At 42.2% G+C, this 24,575-nt stretch overlaps 1 protein-coding gene across 1 annotated transcript in view; it reads right to left on the bottom strand.

Moving 5' to 3' along the window:
• Nucleotides 1-24,575, bottom strand: part of GPC5 (glypican 5) — a 985,999-nt gene that overhangs the window by 633,318 nt on the left and 328,106 nt on the right. Inside the window, exon 6 of the mRNA XM_026662819.1 lies at nt 15,299-15,419. Coding sequence (XP_026518604.1) covers nt 15,299-15,419 — 121 coding nt within the window. The remainder of the gene's footprint in view (nt 1-15,298; nt 15,420-24,575) is intronic.

Raw genomic sequence — 24,575 nt, 5'->3', positions numbered from 1 at the left:
TTTCCAATTTTTCCACATCCTTCTTGTAGTGTGGGGCCCAAAACTGGTCACAGTACTCCAGATGAGGCCTCACCAATGTCGAATAAAGGGGAACGATCACGTTCCTCGATCTGCTGGCAATGCCCCTGCTTATACAGCCCAAAATGCCATTAGCCTTCTTGGCAACAAGAGCACACTGTTGACTCATATCCAGCTTCTCGTCCACTGTGACTGCTAGGTCCTTTTCTGCAGAACTGTTACCTAGCCATTCAGTCCCTAGTCTGTAGCAGTGCACGGGATTCTTCCGTCCTAAGTGCAGGACTCTGCACTTGTCCTTGTTGAACCTCATCAGGTTTTTTTTGGCCCAATCCTCTAATTTGTCTAGGTCCCTCTGTATCCGATCCCTACCCTCTAGTGTATCTACCACACCTCTCAGATTAGTGTCATCTGCAAACTTGCTGAGAGTGCAGTCCACACCATCCTCCAGATCATTAATAAAAATATTAAACAAAACCGGCCCCAGGACCGACCCTTGGGGCACTCCGCTTGAAACCGGCTGCCAACTAGACATGGAGCCATTGATCATCACTACCCGTTGAGCCTGACAATCTAACCAGCTTTCTATCCACCTTACAGTCCATTCATCCAGCCCATACTTCTTTAACTTGGCGGCAAGAATACTGTGGGAGACCGTATCAAAAGCTTTGCTAAAGTCAAGGAATAACACATCCATTGCTTTCCCCTCATCCACAGACCCAGTTATCGCATCATAGAAGGCAATTAGGTTAGTCAGGCACGACTTCACCTTGGTGAATCCATGCTGACTGTTCCTGATCACTTTCCTCTCCTCTAAGTGTTTCATAATTGATTCCTTGAGGACCTGCTCCATGTTGCATCTGGGATTGGGCTCTGAGTTATATTTTAGGGATTAAACATTTTGGAGTGGGCTGAGGGCCTCCTTTATCAGTGTCTTAAGGAACCAACTTTTATTTGCCCTATGTTTTTATGGCACTTTGGGGTAAAGAAACCTCACACCGAGCTGAAATGGCCTGGGGGCAGGGAGCATAAGGTGTGTGTGTGGGGGGTTGCTCCGGCCAGAGGTGAGCTGCCAAAACAGCACTTCACCAACCCTCCTGAAGAGGAGGTGCAGCTGGAGTACTCTGTGCTTCAGCCATTTTGGCTGCAGAAGAGCACATAGGGAGTCACAGAACCCAGAACACAAATTAAAGCAGGCTTGAGGCTCCTAGTCAGTGGCTCTCAACCTGTCCAGACTACTGTACCGCTTTCAGGAGTCTGATTTGTTTTGCATTCTCCCAATTTCACCTCAATTAAAAACTTGATTACAAAATCAGACATAAAAATACAAGATCAGAGCACACTATTACTGAAAAATTGCTTAGTTTCTCATTTATACCATAGAATTATAAAAGAAATCAATTGGAATATAAATATTGTACTTACATTTCAGTGTATAGTATATAGAGCAGAATAAACAAGTCATTGTCTGTATGAAATTTTAGTTTGTACTGACTTTGTTGGTGCTTTTTATGTAGCCTGTTGTAAAACTAGGCAAATATCTAGATGAGTCGATGTAACCCCGGAAGACCTCTGAGTACCCCCAGGGGTACACGTACCCCTGATTGAGAACCACTGTCCTAGATGGCCTGAGAGACTGAGTCTTTCCAAGAACATAAGAATGATCATATAGAGTCAGACCAATGATCATCTAACCCTGTATCCTGTCTTCCAGCACTGGCCAGTGCCAAAGGCTTCAGAGGGAATGAACAGAATATGGCAATTATCAAGTGATCCATCCCCTGCCATCCAGACCCAGCTTTCGAAAGTCTGAGGTTTAAGAACACCCAAAGCATGTGGTTGCATCCCTGACCATCTTGATTAATACTCATTGATGGACCTGTATTCTATGAACTTACCTAATTCTATTTAGAACCAAGTTATTGTTTTGGCCTTCACAACATTCCTTGGCAACAAGTTTCACAGCTGGACAGTGCATTGTGTGAAGTAGTATTTCTTTATGTTTGTTTTAAACCTGCTGCCTATTAATTTCATTGGGTGACCACTGATTCTTGTGAAGGGGTAAATAACACTTCCTTATTCACTTTCTCCACACCATTCATGATTTTATAGACCTGTATAATATACCCTCATTAGTCATTTCTTTTCTAGGATGAATAGTCCCATTCTTTAATCTTTCTTCATATGGAAGTTGTTCTGTACCCTTAATCATTTTTGCCACCCTTCTCTGTACCTTTACCAATTCTAATATATCTTTTTTTATATATGGGGCAACCAGAACTGCATGCAGTATTCTAAGTGTGGGCATATTATGGATTTATATAGTGGCATTATATTTTCTGTTTTATTTACCCCTTACCCAGTGGTTCCTAACATGGTTAGCTTTTCTGACTGCCGCTGCACGTGGAGCAGATGTTTTCAGGGAAATATCCACAGTGAACTCAAGATCTTTTCTGAGTAGTAACAGTTAATTTAGACCCCATCATTTTGCATGTGCAGTTGGGATTATGTTTTCCAATGTGCATTACTTTGCACTTATCAACAACGAATTTCATACACCTCTTAAAGGAATAGGGTGCCAATCAACTGCAGGCCATCGCTAACCATGTTAGGATGATTAGGAATGGTAAGGAAGCAGCCTGAGAAAGGGAATTTCAAAAAGTATTGTGGAGCTGGTAAATTCTCTGTTTTTGAGCTAACGTATAAATTCAAATTAACTTACAGAATTTAAGGTATTGGAAGTTCATTTAAAAAAAAAAACTGTAGCGGGTCCGAATTGCCACAGAACAGCCCGACCTGCCGCCCCTTCCCCTTGGCCGCCCCAAGCACCTGCTTGCTGGGCTGGTGCCTGGAGCCGGCCCTGACCAGCGCAGAACAAGGCCCAGTTTTTAGCAGGTGAACATGAATTGACACGTTTTGGACAGGAATTCAGTCCATGCAGGGCAGCTATTTTCAAACAATGCTCTACTATCAGGCCAAATATTACTGCTATTCTTTTTTTTCAGGATTTTGTGCTACAATGATGCATTGTTTGGTTTTGACCAGCAGAGTTATTTACAGTGGACATCACAAAAATGGAATTTACCATCCACAGTAGTTAAATTTACACAGTGCTTGCATTTTTTTTCATTCTAAGTATAGGGAATGCCACAACAGCATAGGTGCGGTAGCCATTCAAATTTTAATGGCACCCACTGCAACTCCAATTTCTGCTCCTTTTTAAAAATGTTTTTCATTTATATTTTGTTTTTAAAAATGTTTTTCATTTATATTTTGTGGTGAATTTGACTGTATTGCCCATGAAACTGACAGATGTATATGACTGATGTGTTAGCGTTAATAGGAGCAGGAAGCTTTACTTCATAGCTCTGCAAGTGCTCTTAATCCTGACCCTTCTAATTAATTGCTGGATCTTTACTTAGCAGGGACTGTCAACAATGTGATAGTTTCATAATATATATCAGATTCCGATCAGTTAAAACCACAACCTAATTATCACTTGTGACTACAGACTTAGCTTGCTGCTTTAACTAAATTGATTTACGTTCCTTTTGGTACCCTTACCTGCCTTCCTAGCCACACATATATTCATAGAATATGCTAGTTTGGAAAGTTCCATTGTTCCTCATTACTTTACTTTAATACAGAGAAATAAGTGTTACCACTTGTTTGTTAATAAAGACCTTCTGAGAGGTCTATGCATGGGTGCATATAGCAGATTCTGGGCTACAACATGAATCCAAGTTTACACAACACTTGCATTAAAAGAAAAAATAGCTGTGAGCACTACTAACCCAACATATCAATATAAATGTAAATATTTTGATTAAATTGTTCCTTTAAAAAGAAAAAGAAAATCTCAGTTCTTCAAACTAAGCCAGTTTTTTAATAGCAGTGAGTCAAAGTAGCTGAAGACACACCAAAAATTCCTGACTGAGAATAGTTTAAATACATTTTAAGGATACTACACTAACAACTTGTGTAACAAATACAGCCCAATTCAGAATTGTTTAAAAAACAGCCAGGCTTTATAAGAAAGATGACAACTGACTAAATAATGGCACAAGCAGGTATCACTACAGATGTACTCACTTACCAGGCACTCATATATTCCACTGTATTTAGTAGTCATGCTGCTAAAAGAGCTGTGGCAGTTCCAAAACCTATTTGTTTCAGTGAGATTCACTGTACCATAATACAATCTTATCAGATTAATGATTTTATCACAGCTAATATGATAAGTACAAGTAACTACTAAAATCATACAAAGAAAAACTGTTAGGAGGATAAGTCTGATATTTTATTGTTATAGGAACAACACTCCTGCTCATTTTGGCTCATTGTCAACCTGGCCTGGGATTGCAAGAGAAACGATGAATAATGAATGATAGGGTCTAAATTAGCTGTTACCACTCAAGAAAGATCTTGGAGTCAATGTGGATAGCTCTCTGAAAACATCCACTCAATGTGCAGCGGCAGTCAAGAAAGCAAACAGAATGTTAGAAATCATTAAGAAAGGGATAGATAATAAGACAGAAAATATCATATTGCCTCTATATAAATCCATGGTATGCCCACATCTTGAATACTGCGTACAGATGTGGTTGCCCCACCTCAAAAAAGATATATTGGAATTGGAAAAGGCTTAGAAAAGGGCCACAAAAATGATTAAGGGTATGGAAAGGCTGCCATATGAGGAGAGATTAATAACACTGTGCCTTTTCAGCTTGGAAAAGAGATGACTAAGGGGGGATATGATAGAGGTCTATTAAATCACGACTGGTGTGGAGAAAGTAAATAAGGAAGTGTTATTTATTCCTTCTCATAACCCAAGAACCAGGGGTCACCAAATGAAATTAATAGGCAGCAGGTTTAAAACAAACAAATGGAAGTATTTTTTCACACAACACACAGTCAACCTGTGGAACTCCTTGACAGAGGATGTTGTGAAGGCCAAGACTATAACAGGGCTCAAAAAAGAACTAGATCAGTTCATGGAGGATAGGCCCATCAATGGCTATTAGCCAGGATAGGCAGGGATGGGGTCCCTAGCCTCTGTTTGCCAGAAGCTGGGAATGGGTGACAGGGGATGTATCACTTGATGATTACCTGTTCTGTTCATTCTTTCTGGGGCACCTGGCATTGGCCAATGTTGGAAGACAGGATACTGGGCAAGATGGAACTTTGGTATGACCCAGTATGGCAGTTCTTATGTTCTTATGTAATGCTACCTGCATTATAAAATACTGAGGCACGTGCAGGTATGTGTGCATGTAAAGTCCAATTATTGTTCCACAGGAGAAATTGTGCAGTTTTCCACCATAAAAACAGACACTTCCTTTGGACCAACCTAAATCCCATTAGTCAGGACACTTTCAAATGGAATTCCTAAACTCAATTTCCAGTTGATTATATACTAAATGGGCATAGTTGACTTTACTCTGACAATTGATTTCCTAAGTGGAAAGGCCAGTTGTGAAGTTAATCCACAATACCACATGATCCATGAAGCAATCTTCTTTTGAATGTACTCTGAGACAAACCAATTGTTAGACTGCCTGTCTACTCAAAATTATTAAAGACATTTTCCTATATCCTTTTACTTCCTCCACTTGTTACCCAATTAAAAATGTGAAAATATGCAGTGACAGTTTCTCGAGTCTACAAGGGCTTAAAAAACAGAGACAGTAATTTAAGGAGAATCTTTAGCAGTTGAAAAGAGCATGCATGCCAGAAAAATCCTAATCTTGTTTCACTGCTGTTCCCTGAGTTAGAAAATTAGCACTGCTTCCATTGTATCACATTGCCTGAGGTAACTCACATCCATTTATGCTAAAATGTAGCAAACAAGGAGGTGTTGCCTCTCAGGGAAAAGAACTCATAACATACACTTGCTCTGTTTTCTCAAGGAATAAACAAGTAATGGGGGATTTTACCTACCCCAAGTATCTGTTGGAAAAGTAACACAGCCAAACACAAAACTTCCAGTAAGTTCTTGGAATGTGTTGAGGACAACTTCTTGTTTCAGAAGAAGGAGGAAACAAGCAAGGGAGCAGTGATTTTAGGTTTCAGAGGGGTAGCAGTGTTAGTCTGTATCCGCAAAAACAACAAGGAGTCTTGGTGGCACCTTAGTTATTTTAGACTTGATTCTGACTAACAGGGAGAAATTGGTTGTCAGACTCAATGTAGAAGGAAACTTTGTTGAAAGTTATCATGAAATGATAGGCTTCATGATGCTAAGGAAAGGAATGAATGAGAGCAGTAGAATAAGGCCAATGGACTTAAAAGCAGTCTGTAAGAAAGCCGGAGAATTGGTAGGTAAGGACCCATTCGAAGAAATTATAAGGAAAAAAGGAGTTCAGAAGAGATGACACTTTGTCAAAGAGACCATATCAAAGGCACAACATCAAATTATCTGATGCAAAGGAAAGATAGGAAGACTAATGAGGCCAATATGGCTGCATCAAAAAATCTTTAGTGACCTGACAATCTAAAAGGAACCCTACAAAAAAGTGAAAACATGGACAAATTGCTAAGAATGAGTACAAAAGAACAGTGCAAGCACGTAGGGACACACTCAGAAAGGCTAACACACAAAATGAGTTACACCTAGCAAGAAACACAAAAGGCAATGCAAAGAAGATCTATAAATATATTAGGAGCAAGTAAAACACAAAGGAAAGTGTAGGTACACTACTTAGCAGGGAAGAAGAGTAAATAACAGATGACACCAGGAAGGCTGAGGTCTTTAATGTCTATTTTGCTTCAGTCTTCACTAAAAAAAGTTAATTGTAACCAGATGCTTAACACAATATCAACAATGAGGAGGAAGGAACACAAGCCAGATTAGGAAAAGAACTGGTTAAATAAATTTAGATAAGTAAGGTACCTAAATTCATTCTGGGGTACTTAAGGAACTAGCTGAAGCAATTTCAGAGCCTTTAACAATTATTTTTGATAACTTATGGAGAATGAGTGAGGTACCAGAGGGTTAGAGAAGGGCAAATATAGCACCTATCTTTAAAACGGGAAGCAAAAAGGACACAGGGAATTATAGGTCAGTCAGCCTAACTTTGATACCTGGAAAGATACTGAAACAAGTTATTAACCAATCAATTTGAAAGAACCTAGAGGATAATAGGATGATAAGATATAGACTACATGGATTTGTCAAGAATAAATCATGACAAACCAGCCTAATTTCCTTCTTTGACTTGGTTACTGACCTAGTAGATTGTGGGGAAGTAATAGATGTGATATATTTTGATTTTAGTAAGGCTTTTGACACAATCCCATATGACAGTCTCATAAGCCGACTAAGGAAATGTGGTCTAGCTAAAATTACTACAAGGTAGATGCACGACTGGTTGAAAAAATACTGAAAGAATGGTTATAAATGGTTCACTCTCAATCTGAGAGGTCGTATTTAGTGAGATCCCTGTCCTGGGTCCAATACTATTCAATATTTTCATTAATGACTTGGATAATGGAAAGGAGAGTATGCTTAAAAAGTTTGCAGCTGGCGTCAAATTGGGAGGGATTGCAAGCCCTTTGGAAGACAAGATTAGAATTCAAACTGACCCTGATAAATTGGAGAACTAGCCTGAAATCAACAGGAGGAAATTCAATAAAGAGACGTGTAAAGTCCTACACTTAGGAAGGAAAAAAATCAAATGAACAAATAAAAATTGGGGAACAACTGGGTAGACAGTAGTACCATAGAAAAAGAACTGGGGCTATAGTGGATGACAAATTGCATGTGAGTCAGCAATGTGATGCAGTTATGAAAAAGGCTAATAATATTCTGGGGTGTAGTAACAGGAATGTGATATGTAAACAGAAAGAATTGTCCCAATCTACTTGACACTGCTAAGGTCTTAGTTGGTTTGGGGCACCACACTTTAAGAAAGATGTGCACAAATTGGAGAGAATCCAGAGGAAAGCAACAAATATGATAAAGGGTTTAAAAAATCTGACCTATGAGGAACAGTAAAAAAACTGAGCATGTTTAATATTGAGGAAAGAAGACTGGGGAGAGACCTGAGAACAGTCTTCAAATATGTTAGGGACTGTTAGAAAGAGGATGGTGATCAATTGTTCTCCATGCCCACTGAAGGTGGGACCAGAAGTAATGTGATTAATCTTTAGCAAAGGAGATTTAGGTTAGGTATTAGGAAGAACTTTCTAGCTATAAAGGAAGTTCAGATCTGGAATAGGCTTCCAAGTGAAGTTGTGGACTCGCTGGGCGCAGTGCGGGAGTGTCACTGGGCAGAAGAGACACATGGGGTGGTCACGTGTCCTCCCCTTTAGATTGTCCCCACCCCCAGTATCGGGAGGCACGAGTCATTTATGAGGGATGATATAGGTATACTTGGTCCAGTCTCAGAGCAGGGGGATGAAATAGATGACCTTGAGGTCCCCTCCAGCACTACATTTCTATGATTCTAATAGAGCTGCAATCTTCTGCCCAGATCCTGCAGTCAGATCCACAGAGATGAACACTTGTGCCTGTATGGAGCCCCAGAATAGTTAATGAGGTTCTTCATGGATGCTAGGGTCTGCCTATGTAGATCCAACTACAGGATTGAGGTTCTGAAGCACTTCTGTATCCCTGACCCTGTGGTCAGTGACGGTTATAGCCCCTGGATTTAAACAAAAATGGGTTTGAGATTTAGGAGCACCAAGAGATTATCTTTCCTTTCCACGAATAAGACCCATTCTCTTCCATAATGCCTGAGCTTGAGTCCCTTCAATCTTTGTCTTGGCATCAGTATTACAGGTGCAATATTAAGCTACAGGGAAGCCCTTTTCCATTTTTTTTTTTTTTTTTTGGTGGGGGGAAGGTGCTAAAGGATAAAAATAGAATGAATCTAAATAGGAGAAAACAATATTTGTTCTCCACAATTCTACAAACATTCGACAAGTAGAGCTACTTTTAAAAGGGGAACAGGAGTACTTGTGGCACCTTAGAGACTAACAAATTTATTTGAGCATAAGCTGAAACCTCTTAAAAGGGGGTAGCTACCAGCTCTACAACCTGTTTCTAGTAGTACAAAACAGTTACCTGAATACTAATATCTGACACAGCTGTAACTTGCAAAAAAAAAAAAAAAAACCAAATTCAGTGCAAAATGGGCTTGTATGGCGAGTATATGTGGGATAAGGAACGTTGGTAGTGCCACTATCTACCTAACTAAATAGAAAGTGTTGTCTTATCTGTGGCACTGCTATCTGAGCTAAATGGATAAGATTTGATAGTATTTCCTCATAGCACTGATTTGTGCATTTTCTTACTGTGCAGTGATTTGTGAGTGAAAGAAGAAGGATGTAGGTTAGAAAAAAGTTAAAAAAATCCAAATATTATCCTTATTTATAGTTATTTTCATTTTTATAAACTATTTATAATTATATTACATTTATTATTATACTTAGAGGTCCTTATCCTGTTTCCTGTCAGAACTCCCATTGATATCATTGGAAGTTTTGCCGAAGGTCAAACTGCATGATCAAGCACAGAGAGATAAATGAAGGAATAGAGTTGTCCATTTGAAGGCCATGACTGTAGAAATCACATGCTGTTATTTAAATACAAACAATGTTTACAAATGTATTAAAATGGGACCTGGCTAATTTGCAGTAATGACTGGGTATCCCACTGACACTTACTGAATTTGATAAATCAGAGAATAAACAAACACATGCAGTTTTAAAAATGAATACAATGGCAGCAAAAACAAGAGGCATTGTGCTAGCTCTTCCTGCCTTCCATGTGTAACCCCTTTGGCTCCTTTAAATCTTTTTCCTAAGGGGGAAGGGGGAGCAGTGAGAGAAAGGAGGGAAACTCCAGGGGGTGGCTCTGGAGCTCCAGAGAAAGAAGGGCTACAGCCCGCAGGCCTTCACAAAGTGCAGCAGCAGAGAACCTGCCTGAAGCCTGGGCAGGACAGGGCGACCAATCGGGGACACCCCAGGACAGGAGCCAGGAGGAGCACTGTGCCAGGGAGAAATCGCCCGAGAAGGACAGGCCAGAGCTGGACCCAGTATCACTGCTGCCCAGAGCTGCATGGGGCTGTGAGTACTGGGGCTTCTGACTCTGCATTGGGGACAAGGAGGGAGGTTGCTAGATAGTTAAGTGGGGAGGTGGTAGCTCTGTGTGGCTTTGCAGAGAGCGGCAGAAGAGGGCACCGGAGGGGTTTGTTGGGAAAAGTTTACTGGCGCCGAAGATGACCAGGAGCACCCAAGACTCACCACTGGACTGGAACTTTGCTCAGGTCTCCTGAACTCTGTGCGCAGACACATTGCTCGGTGTCTGTCCTTCCAGACTGTGCTACCACTGGGCCTGTGGGGCCTTGGCTTGGATGCAACCCTGTTTTACCGCTCCCCCTATATTTCCCCTTGTTGTTTTTCTCCTCTCATCCCTCTGTAAATAAATATTTCCCTTTCTTATATCCATTGTACTTTTCCTGTGGGTGTGTGTGTTCACTCTGGGGGGGTTGGAACAGGTGCCCTGGGGTGGAAGGGATTTCTCCTGCTGCATTCCTGCGCACACTTTCTCATGGCCAGAGCTGCCTGCAGAGCAGACTCCATCTTGGCTACGAGGGCACTAAAGTTACACATAAAACCAGGCTTTGGAGGCGAATGGCCCCAGCAGAGGCCCTGCACCTTTGCCAAGGTTTGAGTTTACACAGAATTTTCTAGGAGGAGTGGTCCTAAAAGAAAGCCCCCACATCTTTTATTACTTGCAGTCCCACTGGTTAGGATGGGACTAGCCCCTCTGGATAAGCTCATTAGGGGCATATGGCCGTAGCATCACCCCAGTACTAGGAAACATCCCCTTTACACCCTCAGGAGATACAATGTATGATGCTGACAGACCCGGTCATGCTAGAGTATATTCAGGTGAATTCACTTGTGTATTAGTATAGATCAAAGTGATTGCTGAAGGTGGAAGAGTGTATGAAAACTAATGGGGCATTACTTACATTGTTTTCACTTATCTACATCATATTACAATGTAATAGCAAACAGTTACAATGTGTATACCCCTGTAACTAAATAACCCATCAAAGAAGTCTGTGGAATGCTAATGAAGGACTTTAACAGAAAAGTGCTAATTTCAAAACAAGTGGCCATTGTGTGTGATGACAGAGGTCAAAGACTCAAAGTGCATTCCTCACTCACTGTCATCAAAGGAAAAGCCCATGTGGATAGAGACACTGTCAGCTTGTTTTCCGTCAGAAGAGGCTATAAATGTGGTTTTAAGGAAAGATCTTTCATCACTGGACTGATTGGATTCTAACAGGGCAGAATAACCAAACGAGAAGACGGAGAACCGCAAGGTTATTCTGCGTAGCCCTGAGAGACTTTTGGGAAACTGGAAGATTATGACATCTCTGCTACCTCTCTGCTACCATTTGGGATGACAAACTGTGACTCACCTATATGTACATATATTTTATCTGCTTTAACCTCTCAATAACTCTCACTTTCTTTTCTTAGCTAATAAATCTTTATTTAGTTTACTGTAGAACTGACTGCCAGCATTGTGTTTGGTGTAAGATCTGGAGTACCAACTGATGTGGTCTCATGGGACTGGGAGCAACCTGATGTTGTGTAATTCGATTTGTGACCTTTTATAACAAAGTTTGTCTAGGTGGCAAGATAGACTGGAGTGTCTAAAGGGACTATCTGTGACTCCATGGTAAGACTTGTTTAGTGACCCAGGAGTTCACATTTATCTCTGGTTTGGTGAAATCTAACTATAGAACACACCACCAGCTTCGGCTGTCTGCCCTGTTTTCTAACAGTCTGTCCTGAGGTAGGCACTCAAAGTTGTGAGCCACTCCAGACAGCATGACACAATGTCAGAAGTTCTGGATTCTGATCTGGATCTGAACTGGGAAGGTAGGAGATGGACTGTTTGATGGTAGAAAAGGAAATAACTGAGCAGGGGTTAAGTAGCGAGCAGGCCCTGACAGGCCATCTTCCCCCTCTCACAATCACTTAAAATGTCTGTGGCAACAAACTTGGCGAGTCCTGGGGGCGTATTAATATGGGGGGGTTAACTACAGCCCAGAGATGGGTTAATCCAGCCCTAAGTATGCCAAGTCCTATGTTCCTGTGACTTTCTCAATACTTTTGAACTGAGCACAGTTCATGATGGAGCTCTGACCCTGATTGGGAGTATGGGGGCTAACATAAATAATACAAAAATCTCTCAAAGGAATATGATAGGTACTGGTTTTAGTCCCACCTATCTTTTGAACTTTCATCAGCTAATAGCCTCATTATTGGTTTCAGTTTAGCTTTGTCTTTTAGTAACAGTGCCAGCAGCACTAACACTGCTGGATTCTGATTCATAGATTCATAGATTCTAGGACTGGAAGGGACCTCGAGAGGTCATCGAGTCCAGTCCCCTGCCCGCATGGCAGGACCAAATACTGTCTAGACCATCCCTGATAGACATTTATCTAACCTACTCTTAAATATCTCCAGAGATGGAGATTCCACAACCTCCCTAGGCAATTTATTCCAGTGTTTAACCACCCTGACAGTTAGGAACTTTTTCCTAATGTCCAACCTAGACCTCCCTTGCTGCAGTTTAAGCCCATTGCTTCTTGTTCTATCCTTAGAGGCTAAGGTGAACAAGTTTTCTCCCTCCTCCTTATGACACCCTTTTAGATACCTGAAAACTGCTATCATGTCCCCTCTCAGTCTTCTCTTTTCCAAACTAAACAAACCCAATTCTTTCAGCCTTCCTTCATAGGTCATGTTCTCCAGACCTTTAATCATTCTTGTTGCTCTTCTCTGGACCCTTTCCAATTTCTCCACATCTTTCTTGAAATGCGGTGCCCAGAACTGGACACAATACTCCAGCTGAGGCCTAACCAGAGCAGAGTAGAGCGCATTTATCTTACGGATAAATCTGGTGCATCACAGATCAGGACCTGTTTGGTTGTGTTTACACAGGACTTCCATTAATGGAATGTCTAGCCTTATAGGAAAGGCAAATATAAAACACTTGTACATGGCACACTTAACCCATGATCTTCATGTCTTTTAGACTAGCTGCATGAAACAACTGGACACAGTATGGAAATGCCATAGCAGAAGCTTCATAAGGAAGGAACATATCTTCCATGTGTCTGACCCTCAGAGCATCAGGTAGAGAAAGCAGAGGAGAATGTGTGGTGTCACCCTATTGCCCTCACTAATATTTTTCAGAACTGCATAACACACAATTGAACAGGCAAAACTGCATCTGTTTTGCATGCATAATTGCTACTACATGGATATACATGAAATAGTTCCACACACAAATGAGAATTTATGCATCAAACTGTCAATTTGTGTTCACAATCATTATGATGATAGTAGTGTGTTTAGATTAGGTGTACAAATGTACACACTCATGCCTTTTTACGGACGCATTTCAATATGCATAGTTCTAAAAGTCAGATCAAGTAGCTTTTTTGTTTTCAATGCTAAATTAGTCCGTTAGGCTTCTCCACTGTAGTAATATAACTTGGAAACAGCACTGGACTACAGCATGCAGAGGTCTGACTTTTCTATACTGGAAGGTACCGCCCAGTCCATTAAATCTCCCTTGTTTAATCTCTCAGGCTGGTCGAAAATGAGTTCAAAAAGTGACTCATCCTTTTTATATCACATAGGACAAAAAGATGGTCTTTTGTATTTGATTTCCTAATTCACAGTATATGATAGAGAAGAAAGCTTTCTCAGCAGGTTCATCAGGCTTTTCATCTAGTGAAAAATAGTTACATATTGTAATCCTGAGTCCCCAAAGTATTTGCTGTTTTCTCTATTCCCCAGCCCCATTTCCATACTCATAGCTGCACAAAAAGAAAGATGGTTCACAGAAAGGCAGTGTTTGTGCACTATGTAAATTATTAAATCCTTCTATACAAGATCTACTCTGCTCTTGCAAGTATAGGAAGAGAAAGCACTGGAAACGTAATGCATTATAATAGAACTGTCCCTGTCAACCACATTAGAGCTTCAAACTAATCATCAGGGTAGAACCTAACACATTAAACTGTACAGGGCACGGTTAATATCAAAATAGGGCACTCCTGACAGACGAAAGGCCTTGAGGCTTAAACATAACTGTCTGCAACCTTTTTCCATCGGAGAGTAATTTGTAGTGCTTAATTAATTCTTGGCATTCCTTTGGAGGCAAAATAGTACTTACTTTCACACAATTTTAAGAAAAAAATAGAAAAGACTAGAGATAACAGCATGCTTCAGTTGGCAAGCAAAAAAGGTTATTTTTTGTTAATTGAAAGAAAGGACTAATTTTATTTGAGCTTTATACCACTGCAGCTAGAAAACCTTGAGTAATATGGATGAAATCTGGGTCCCAATGTCAATGGCAAAACTCCCTACATTTCAGGCAATCTTAGCATACCTCTATAGCTGCAATATCTTTTGGACACATTACAACACCACAGCTCTGCTGTGACAAAATGTAAATAACCACCATATAAAAGCTTAAATCTCAAGGGGTTACCCGTACATGTGTTATGAGATCATACATATCAAATACACCTCTACCCCGATATAACGTGACCCGATATAACATGAATTCGAATATAACATGGTAAAGCAGTGCTCCGGGGGGGCGGGGCTGTACACTCCGGAGGATCAAAGCAAGTTCGATATAACGCGGTTTCACCTATAACGTGGTAAGATTTTTTGGCTCCCGAGGACAGTGTTATATTGGGGTAGAGGTGTACTGTAGCAAGTATTATGCAAATTTCCCAACATTTCCAACCTTCTCTGTTGTCAGTAAAGTAGAAAACCTCACAGCCAGACCCAGGTCTGGAAAGAGGTGGAATTTAGCAGGATGGTGGTTTGTTTGTTTTTTTAATGTGTACCATCATTTCTTATTAATGATATTACACAATGATTAACATGTTTAAAATTCATCAACTGAGGATCAGACTCATGCTTACAATCCCAGCACTTATTCCAATGCTGAGTTGCAATCTCAGCTCACAGGTACAGATGGCCCAGCTGACAGACTCTCACTTCTAGCTCTCATCTACCATATGCAAAGATTTTAACTAAATCATTATTAATAATTGGGGTTTAAATATTTTATGCCAGGACTTACAAAGTTTCTGGTGGGAATACTCAATTACTAAATTCTGACTTGAATTAACAAATCAATTCTAATGTACAGCAATTCACATTTGTTCAGCACCAAGATTATCTTAATTTACATGGTGATGGCTTTAACATATAATACACACAAAAAACTTACCTGGATAATGTGTTTCAGTTTATCAATAATTTGATTTATTACAGGATCTGTTCCTTTCACTTTTACTTCTGGATTCACAGATTGAGCTTTGACTCCATTGCCAACCACACGGTGGGTATAGCTAATATAACAAAGAAATATGTTTTAGTAAACTGATGTAACTTCTTCAGAGAATGTATTTAACTGTAAATACTAGCTGACACAACCTCAATTGGCATTGCCATTCCATTTTAATGACTGCATGTTTATTTTGTCCATGTAGGCTTTGTTACCAGAAAGTTACACAGTATGGTAAAATTGATATATGTTACAAAGTTTTGATAAGATTTTTCATTTTTTGTTATTTCTGAACATTTTGTAATAAGAAAAATAAATGTAAAAATAAGAACTGTGAAAGGACAAGCATGCACATTATACCATTCTGTGACATTTTTTATTTTGTTAAGTGCATGAGAATTGGCTTTTGCTCTACATCTCTATCTCAGCAATATTCTGCCAGCTGTTAATCAAAAGGGAAAGTAAAAGAATCCTGTGGACATTCTATCACAGAGGTGTCAAATGCCCAAATTCCACCTGCTGGATGTGTGTGTGGTGGGTCAGCATGGCATATTCAAATTCTGTAGACTCTGAGTTTTCATTGTAAATAATTTCTTGTCCTCTTGGTTTCAAAGAGAACTTTCCAAATACGAAGTGTGCATGAACAGGTAGTGTTGTTTGTGTGAATTTGCAGACAGCCAGAAACAATAGCTTTGAGGGGTGTGGATTCCCTTTCTTTTGTTGATATAATTGGGATGTTATTAACTCTAAAGTCCTATGACGATCCTTTACTGTCAACTGTAACTATTTCACCGATGATCACTTTGGCAGATGGAATAGAAGACAGGTTGGGAGTGAAGCCCATGGAGGGTGAGAATTGACGACATACAAAGAGAGGGAAGATGAAAAGAAACAGTTTGGGGATCAGGGTGTGAGTGTGATGGTTAGAGTCAGAACCGGGGTCAACATCAGGTGCCAAGCCAAAGGCCACAGCCAGGATTAACAGTAGGGTATGAGCAGGGACCTGGAGCAAGGTAAGAAAGAACCAGGATGACCCACAATTCTCAGCTGTCTGTCTAGAGACAGATCATCTGCTCATGCAGTGCTGATGCCTCTTTGGGTATAGGGAATTCCACTGGATCCATTCTTGGCTGCAGGGGCGGTTCTATGTATTTTGCTGCCCCAAGCACGGCAGTCAGGCGGCTTTCAGCGGTGCGCCTGCGGGAGGTCCGCTGGTAACGCGGATTTGGCGGCATGCCTGCGGGAGGTCCGCCGGTCCCGCGGCTTCGGCATACCCGCCGCCGAATTGCCGCCGAAGCCGCGGGACTGGCGGACCTCCCTCAGGCATGCTGCCCCCACAGCGACCGGCAGGCCGCACCCCGCGGCTTGCCGCCCCAGGCACGCGCTTGGTGCGCTGGTGCCTGGAGCCACCCCTGCTTGGCTGGGCCCACTTGAAAATATTGGTAGTGGTCCAAGTAACCTGTAGGGACAAAGGCAAGGATGATTGAAGTCTAAGATGGAGGTTGGGTGTAAGAGCAGATACCTGGAGAAAGGCAGGAAAACAGAAACTGGTAACAGATGGAGGGCTGGGATAAAGAGGACCCGGACAAGGTGGGAGGCAGGACCAGGACGAGGCAGGAAGGCAGAGGTCAGGTGTCAGGAAAATAGACAAGGTCCATAGTAGCATCCAGCCAGTGATTCACCTGGTTAGTAAGACAATTCCTGTGCTTCTTTCTGGCTTAAGTAGTGTGTCCTAGCCAACCAGAAGATTCCTAGGCAGGACCCTTTGTGAGCTAGAGCTTTGCTAGCTCCCTTCTCTACTAGTTTGAGTGAGATGGTGTCCACAGTCTGAGCACTGCCTTAGGACCCAGGGGGCTGGGCTTGAAGCCCAGAATCTTTCACATGGAGATAGGAAGGTTAGGAAGAAAGGGTGGAAAGAGCAGAAATAGCAGTGATAAAAGTGGGCATATTTTCCCACTGAATGATGCTCAGTAAGGTGCTGAACAAATAATAAATTATAACAACTAAAGTTCAGTTACTACACAACAGCCATATTCCGTACTTGATATTTGTGCAAATATCCCATTGACGTCCGTGCTGTGGATGGAGGGCAGCGTGTACTCCTAAATGTATACCGCAGCCCAAGGACCATAATTAAAAACGGTATTCTACTTTCTCCAGAGAATGAGTTTAATACCTTCGTACTAGTGGGACCCCGAGGCCTCTTTCAATCTCACAAAGGGATCCTTTCTGTTCATAATGGAAAATATTATACTCAAAAATAGCTACTAGGATATTTTTCTGTGAATTATGATTTCTGCAAAACATTATAAAATCTGAACTCACATAGGGGCACACTGGACTAGATTCAGTGGTACGCTCGAGCTGACTGATCCTGCAAGTCCGTGTCAAAGTGACTTGAATGTGCAGGACCAAGACTCAGCTGCTTTGCACCTGATGAATCTGGTTCATTTTGTTTCACATTGAAAGGACTGAATGAGAACTCAGGACCTTCAGAATTTGGCTCTGCATGAATTATTTTTTATGGACTCCTTCATGTTTCAATTTCTTTTGTATTTGTTCAAGTTCATTGTAAGTAAATATAACATTAAAATTACATACATTGGTAATGTTGAACAATGAGGGGAATTAAGGCTTACAACTGCGCTACTGGAATGTGGTATTTGTATTTCTTCTTCTTCTTTTTTACAAAAAGCAATATTGAAGACACTGTAAAAGTTTTATGTTCTCTATACAATGGCATTTAGGTTTGTACCAGACAGTACTTTGTACCCAAGTACTGGGAGAAATATCTGAAACAGTCAGTTTAATGGAATGCATGTAACTTATGCAGTACAGCTGCTAAACTTGGGGGAATATCAGGATACATTACTTTAGCAATATCATAAACCTTCTAGCTGGTCCTGTGACTGGGCCTCCACCATCCTCTTCTCACATAAGATTTAAGGGAATGAAGGAAGAGGGCTGTCAAATTGCTGTATCAGACATTAGGAAGGCCAAAGCCATTCTCCGGCAGTGTTAGGGGATGTCTTCCCCTAAGTCTACTTCCAATTCAAGTTTATCAGGTAACTAGACCCCATTTGTAATGAGTACCTACTTTGGCCACCTGTCACCAGGAGGTGCCAGCAATTAGCTTGTCTGCCTCTCTCTCCCCACCCCCTCCAACCATGGACAGCTGGGTTCCCAGATAGTTAATTCCTTCCCTAGCATTAGCCAAAAATATATCTACTCACTTAGATGAGAGGAAAGTGATCAGGAACAGTCAGCATGGATTCACTAAGGGCAAGTCATGCCTGACTAACCTAATTGCCTTCTATGACGAGATAACTGGCTCTGTGGATGAGGGGAAAGCAGTGGATGTGTTATTCCTTGACTTTAGTAAAGCTTTTGATACAGTCTCCCACAGTATTCTTGCTGGCAAGTTAAAGAAGTATGGGCTGGATGAATGGACTATAAGGTGGATAGAAAGCTGGCTAGCTCATCGGGCTCACCAGGTAGTGATCAATGGCTCCATGTCTAGTTGGCAGCCGGTATCAAGCGGAGTGCCCCAAGGGTCAGTCCTGGGGCCGGTTTTGTTCAATAACTTCATTAATGATCTGGAGGATGGCATAGACTGCATCCTCAGCAAGTTTGCAGATGACACTAAACTGGGAGGCGTGGTAGATACACTAGAGGGTAGGGATCGGATACAGAGGGACCTAGACAAATTAGAAGATTGGGCCAAAAGAAATCTGATGAGGTTCAGCAAGGACAAGTGCAGAGTCCTGCACTTAGGACGGAAGAATCCCGTGCACTGCTACAGACTAGGGACCGAGAGGCTAGGCAGCAGTTCTGCAGAAAAGGATCTAGGGATTACATGGATAGAAGCTGGATATGAGTCAACAGTGTGCCCTTGTTGGCAAGAAGTCTAATGGCATTTTGAGCTGTATAAGTAGGAGCATTGCCTGCAGATCAAGGGACATGATCATTCCCCTCTATTCAGCATTGGTGAGGCCTCATCTGGAATACTGTGTCCAGTTTTAGGCCCCACACTACAAGAAGGATGTGGAAAAATTGGAAAGAGTCCAGCGGAGGGCAACAAAAATGATTAGGAGGCTGGAGCACATGACTTATGAGGAGCGGCTGAGGGAACTGGGCTTATTTAGTCTGCAGAAGAGAAGAATGAGGGGGGATTTGATAGAGCTTTCAACTACCTGAAAGGGGATTCCAAAGAGGATGGATCTAGACTGTTCTCAGTGGTATCAGATGACAGAACAAGGAGTAATGGTCTCAAGTTGCAGTGGGGGAGGTTTAGGTTGGATATTAGGAAAAACTTTTTCACTAGGAGGGTGGTGAAGCACTGGAATGGGTTACCTAGGGAGGTGGTGGAATCTCCTTCCTTGGAGGTTTTTAAGGACACGCTTGATAAAGCCCTGGCTGGGATGATTTAGTTGGGGATTGGTCCTGCTTTGAGCAGGCGGTTGGACTAGGTGACCTCCTGAGATCCCATAGAATCATAGAATATCAGGGTTGGAAGGGACCTCAGGAGGTCATCTAGTCCAACCCTGCTCAAAGCAGGACCAATCCCCAACTAAATCATCCCAGCCCGAGCTTTGTCAAGCCTGACCTTAAAAACCTCTAAGGAAGGAGATTCAGAATGGATTCCTTGAGGACTGCTCCACGATTTTTCCAGGGATTGAGGTGAGGCTTCCAACCCTGATATTCTATGATGGAGGAGATGTAACACATCTCCAACTGGAGAGTAGTTCCCTGGATCCTTCTTCTTCCCTTTTTTAAAGATGGGCACTACATTAGCTTTCTTCCAGTCATCCAGGACCTCCCCCGATTGCTATGAGTTTTCAAAGATAATGGCCAATGGCTCTGCAATCACATCCACCAACTCTTTTAGCACCCTATGATGCAGTGCATCTGGCCCCAAGGACTTGGGCTCATCCAGCGTTTCTCCCCATACTGTGCTGCCCAGTGCAGTAGTCTGGGAGCTGACCTTGTTTGTGAAGACAGAGGCAAAAAAAGCATTGAGTACATTAGCTTTTTCCACATCCTCTGTCACTAGGTTGCCTCCCCCATAAGGGGCCCACACTTTCCTTGACTTTCTTCTTGTTGCTAACATACCTGTGGAAACCCTTCTTGTTGCTCTTTACATCCCTTGCTAGGTGCAACACCAAGTGTGATTTGGCCTTCCTGATTTCACTCCTGCATGCCTGAGCAATATTTTTATACTCCTCCCTGGTCATTTGTCCAATCTTCCACTTCTTGTGAGCTTCTTTTTTGTGTTTAAGATCAGCAAGGATTTCACTGTTAAGCCATGCTGGTCGCCTGCCATATTTACTATTCTTTCTACACACCAGGATGGTTTGTTCCTGCAATCTCAATAAGGATTCTTTAAAATACAGCCAGCTCTCCTGGACTCCTTTGCCCCTCATGTTATTCTCCCAGGGGATCCTGCCCATCAGTTCCCTGAGGGAGTCAAAGTCTGCTTTTCTGAAGTCCAGGGTCTGTATTCTGCTGCTCTCCTTTCTTCCTTTTGTCAGGATCCTGAACTCGACCATCTCATGGTCACTGCCTCCCAGGTTCCCATCCACTTTTGCTTCCCCTACTAATTCTTCCCTATTTGTGAGCAGCAGGTCAAGAAGAGCTCTGCCCCTAACTGGTTCCTCCAGCACTTGCACCAGGAAATTGTCCCCTACACTTTCCAAAAACTTCCTGGATTGTCTGTGCACTGATGTATTGCTCTCCCAGCAGATATCGGGGTGATTGAAGTCTCCCATGAGAACCAGGGCCTGTGATCTAGTAGCTTCTGTTAGTTGCCTGAAGAAAGCCTCATCCACCTCATCCCCCTGGTCTGGTGGTCTATAGCAGACTCCCACCACGGCATCACCCTTGTTGCTCACACTTCTAAACTTAAGCTAGAGACTCAGGTTTTTCAGTTTAAGTTGGGTACCAAAGAACATGAGGTATTTTGGTGTGTAATCACTGATCCTCCCCAATCATGTACAGATTTAGCCATCTCCTGCTTCACAGCTCTTCTGGCACACCTAAATGCCATTGCCAACATGGGGAGGTTTCATGACTCCCCCACCATACACCCTCCACTGCAGCATTTCATACCAGTCTACAGTCACTCCTGGGGGAAAAAACCCTAAATTTCTGTGCCTTAATGATTATGTGAGTCCCTTTACAAAATCCAACCCAGATGTACAACAACCATGTCTGCTGCCTTCTGCCTGGGAATCAAAGTGTATGAGAGGGGCATCAACTGTCTTTCTTGCCACACCAGCAGTGAACCTTCGGTGGAACTGGCAGCCTGCCCGTGGGCCAACACCTGCAGACCGAATCATTGGCTCTCATGAACCCTTCCATTGCTCCTCCATCTATGTCAACTCAGAGCTGCCTCTCTGCTAAACTTCCAGGGACCACTGACCACCCTCTTGTGGGCTAAATGTACTATATGATGCCCACACATGAAGTCATAACTCCAGCGACCCACTTCATCCTGAAGGAAAGGATAAACAGGAAGAGTTTAGCACACAGATACACCACAGAATTATCTTTCCTGACAGGAGACCCAATATGCTTGTATGCATTTGGAGGCCACTACTGATAGGCATTTATTGCGGTGCTGTGGATGTAACCATTCCAATCCCGATATAATGGGATCCCAATTCACCAGGGGACCTCAACAATACACATTCTTTGACATCACCATGAACTGAAGTTTCCTTTTCTGAGGCAACTCATTTCCCCTTGAAGAAAGAGTGGTCTGGCACCAGAAGCCTCCACATTATTTAAATCTGTACTGACTTAACAGAGACAATCCCAGCCTTCTCACACTCTTGCAATACTAGCAAAGAGTCCTGTGGCACCTTATAGACTAACAGACGTATTGGAGCATGAGCTTTCGTGGGTGAATACTCACTTTGTCGGACATCCGATGAAGTGGGTATTCATCCACGAAAGCTCATGCTCCAACACGTTTGTTAGTCTATAAGGTGCCAAAGGACTCTTTGCTGCTTTTACAGATCCAGACTGACACGGCTACCCCTCTGATTCTTGCAATACTATGGCTCAGCTTGCCAGCCATTAATTGTTCCCCCCTCCCCCCTCTTGACAAAGAGTTACTGTTAAATCTTTCCCCTCCCTCCCCCACCATCGCAATGCTTAAACTCAAAAGCACTACTTAAATCCACCCTTGGTGAATCCTTTATTAGCCCTGGGGTATCACCCCTCCACACAGGTGCTGGAACTAGGGGCACCGGGAGTGCTGCTGCACCCCCTAGCTTGAAGTGGTTTCCATCATATACAGGGTTTACAGTTTGGTTCAATTGCTCTCAGCACCCCCACCATAAAACTTGTTCCAGCACCACTGCCAGCCCTCGAAAATCCCAACTAAACCCTGCTCCCACACAGTAGTGGGGGCAGACAAGCGAAGACAGTGCTTTCCTCTCTGGCTCTTGCAGCTGCTGGGCTGCTGCTCCCTACCCTGCACAGGCTCTCACTCTGGGGTGGGGAAGGGAGAGCTCAGCCTGCAAATCAACCACCCTGCCCCCCACTCACCAAAGCCCACTCACCCCAGCCAAGAAGAAATCTCCACTAGGGGAAACATCTGCACTTGCTGTCTGCTGTGCATCCTGCCACTGGGCTGCCAGCCTCTACCTGTGTTCTCCACTGCTGCCCTGCCTGCCTCTGTTGTGACTCTAGAGTGATTTCAAGCCAGTCCTTGCTGGAACCCTTCTGGTTACTTTGAGGCACCTGGGACCCCCAACCTCACATGGGGGTCCCTGCAGGCTCCTCTGTTAATCCATGAGTAATGGGGGCTCAGACTCTCCCTGTGTGTGTAGGGGCCAATGGCTTACCTGAGTCCCACTGGCCAGCCTACCAGGTGATGCTTTCCTCTCACTCCCAGCTCCGAGGGATGGGAAGAGACCCTTAAAGGAGTCACTGTCCCTCTTTTCTGACCAGTCCAGACAAACATTCCATACCTTTGAGGTTGCAGGTTATTTGAAGCAGGGTGAGTTTTAAACCCTTCAAGGCTTCTTGCACTGGTATGTAAAGGTAATCAGATTATCATACCAGGATTTGTATCACTCTACTAAATTTTGGATGACAATATCCCAGTGCTGACATAACTCTAAATACGGAGAAGTAAAAATAAAAGAAAAAAAACCTCATGTGGATGAAATGAAAAGGATATTCTCCAGTTTTGGCAGGCTATCAAAGGAAGTATTTTTACCGATTTGACATTAAATGTAATTATCTTAGTGTGCCAGGTCACAGTGCAAGTGCTGAAAGATTCTTTTCATGTTTCGCTACATTGCTGAATGATACGTGCAGGAGCACGGAATTCAAAAATGTTCATTTATACAGCATGCTGCAGTAAAATGATCTCCACGGAACAAAATCTTTCCCACAGTGGAAGCCCTAGTATAACATATAAGTTCTAATAACTGTTATTGAAAGTTGTAGTTTTGAACATTTTACACACAAACTATCCTTTCATTCTTGGACTTTTTGTAAGTAAAGACACTGATAAGTTACAAGGTGCATTGAAATCTTTTGTTTCTTTCTTTCTCTGGGTGCCTTCTGAGACAATTCTATAAAGCATTGTTTGATTGATACTGGCCTTAAACATAAGTTTATAAAATTTAACATTGCCCTATAATATTTACCATTGTGTTTCATGAAAAAAAGCATTTTTTTCTTTGCAAAAATTACAGACTTACTTATATATTCTTCTTTTATTTTTCAAACATTATTCAATTTAATTAACAAATGTCTATAAATTTAAGATCCACAGACATTTTTAATGTAGAATAAATGATCTGTCAAAAGTAAATGAGCTATTGGGAAGCTTACCATGGTACATAAAACTTCATCCTGGTAGACTTTCATTTACATGCAAAATATGTTCCCCTCAAGTTGGAAAAAAAATGTGAACCATAGATTATTGGTTGAGAGACTTCTCTCATTATAAAGTTTTAATAAGGCACTAATCACATTCTGTTGCTTGTACTCCTAATGTACACATAATGGAAAAAAGCATTTTAAGGAGCCCCACAGAGGTAGCCTGACTTGAAAAAATGTTGCTCAGAGTTGAATCCCGGGGGGACAGGGGGAGTGACAAATTTCTTGTTAGAGAAATAGTAGACCTGCCATCTGTGCTCATTTCTTTTGTGCAAGCATAGTAATGTATCACATCAGTTTAACAGGCAGACTTGGTCCC

This window comes from Terrapene carolina, unplaced genomic scaffold (assembly GCF_002925995.2).
Source record: "Terrapene carolina triunguis isolate 2854851 unplaced genomic scaffold, T_m_triunguis-2.0 Scaffold21, whole genome shotgun sequence".
NCBI classification, from domain to species: domain Eukaryota; kingdom Metazoa; phylum Chordata; order Testudines; family Emydidae; genus Terrapene; species Terrapene triunguis.
This window is presented reverse-complemented; position numbering and strand designations above follow the sequence as displayed.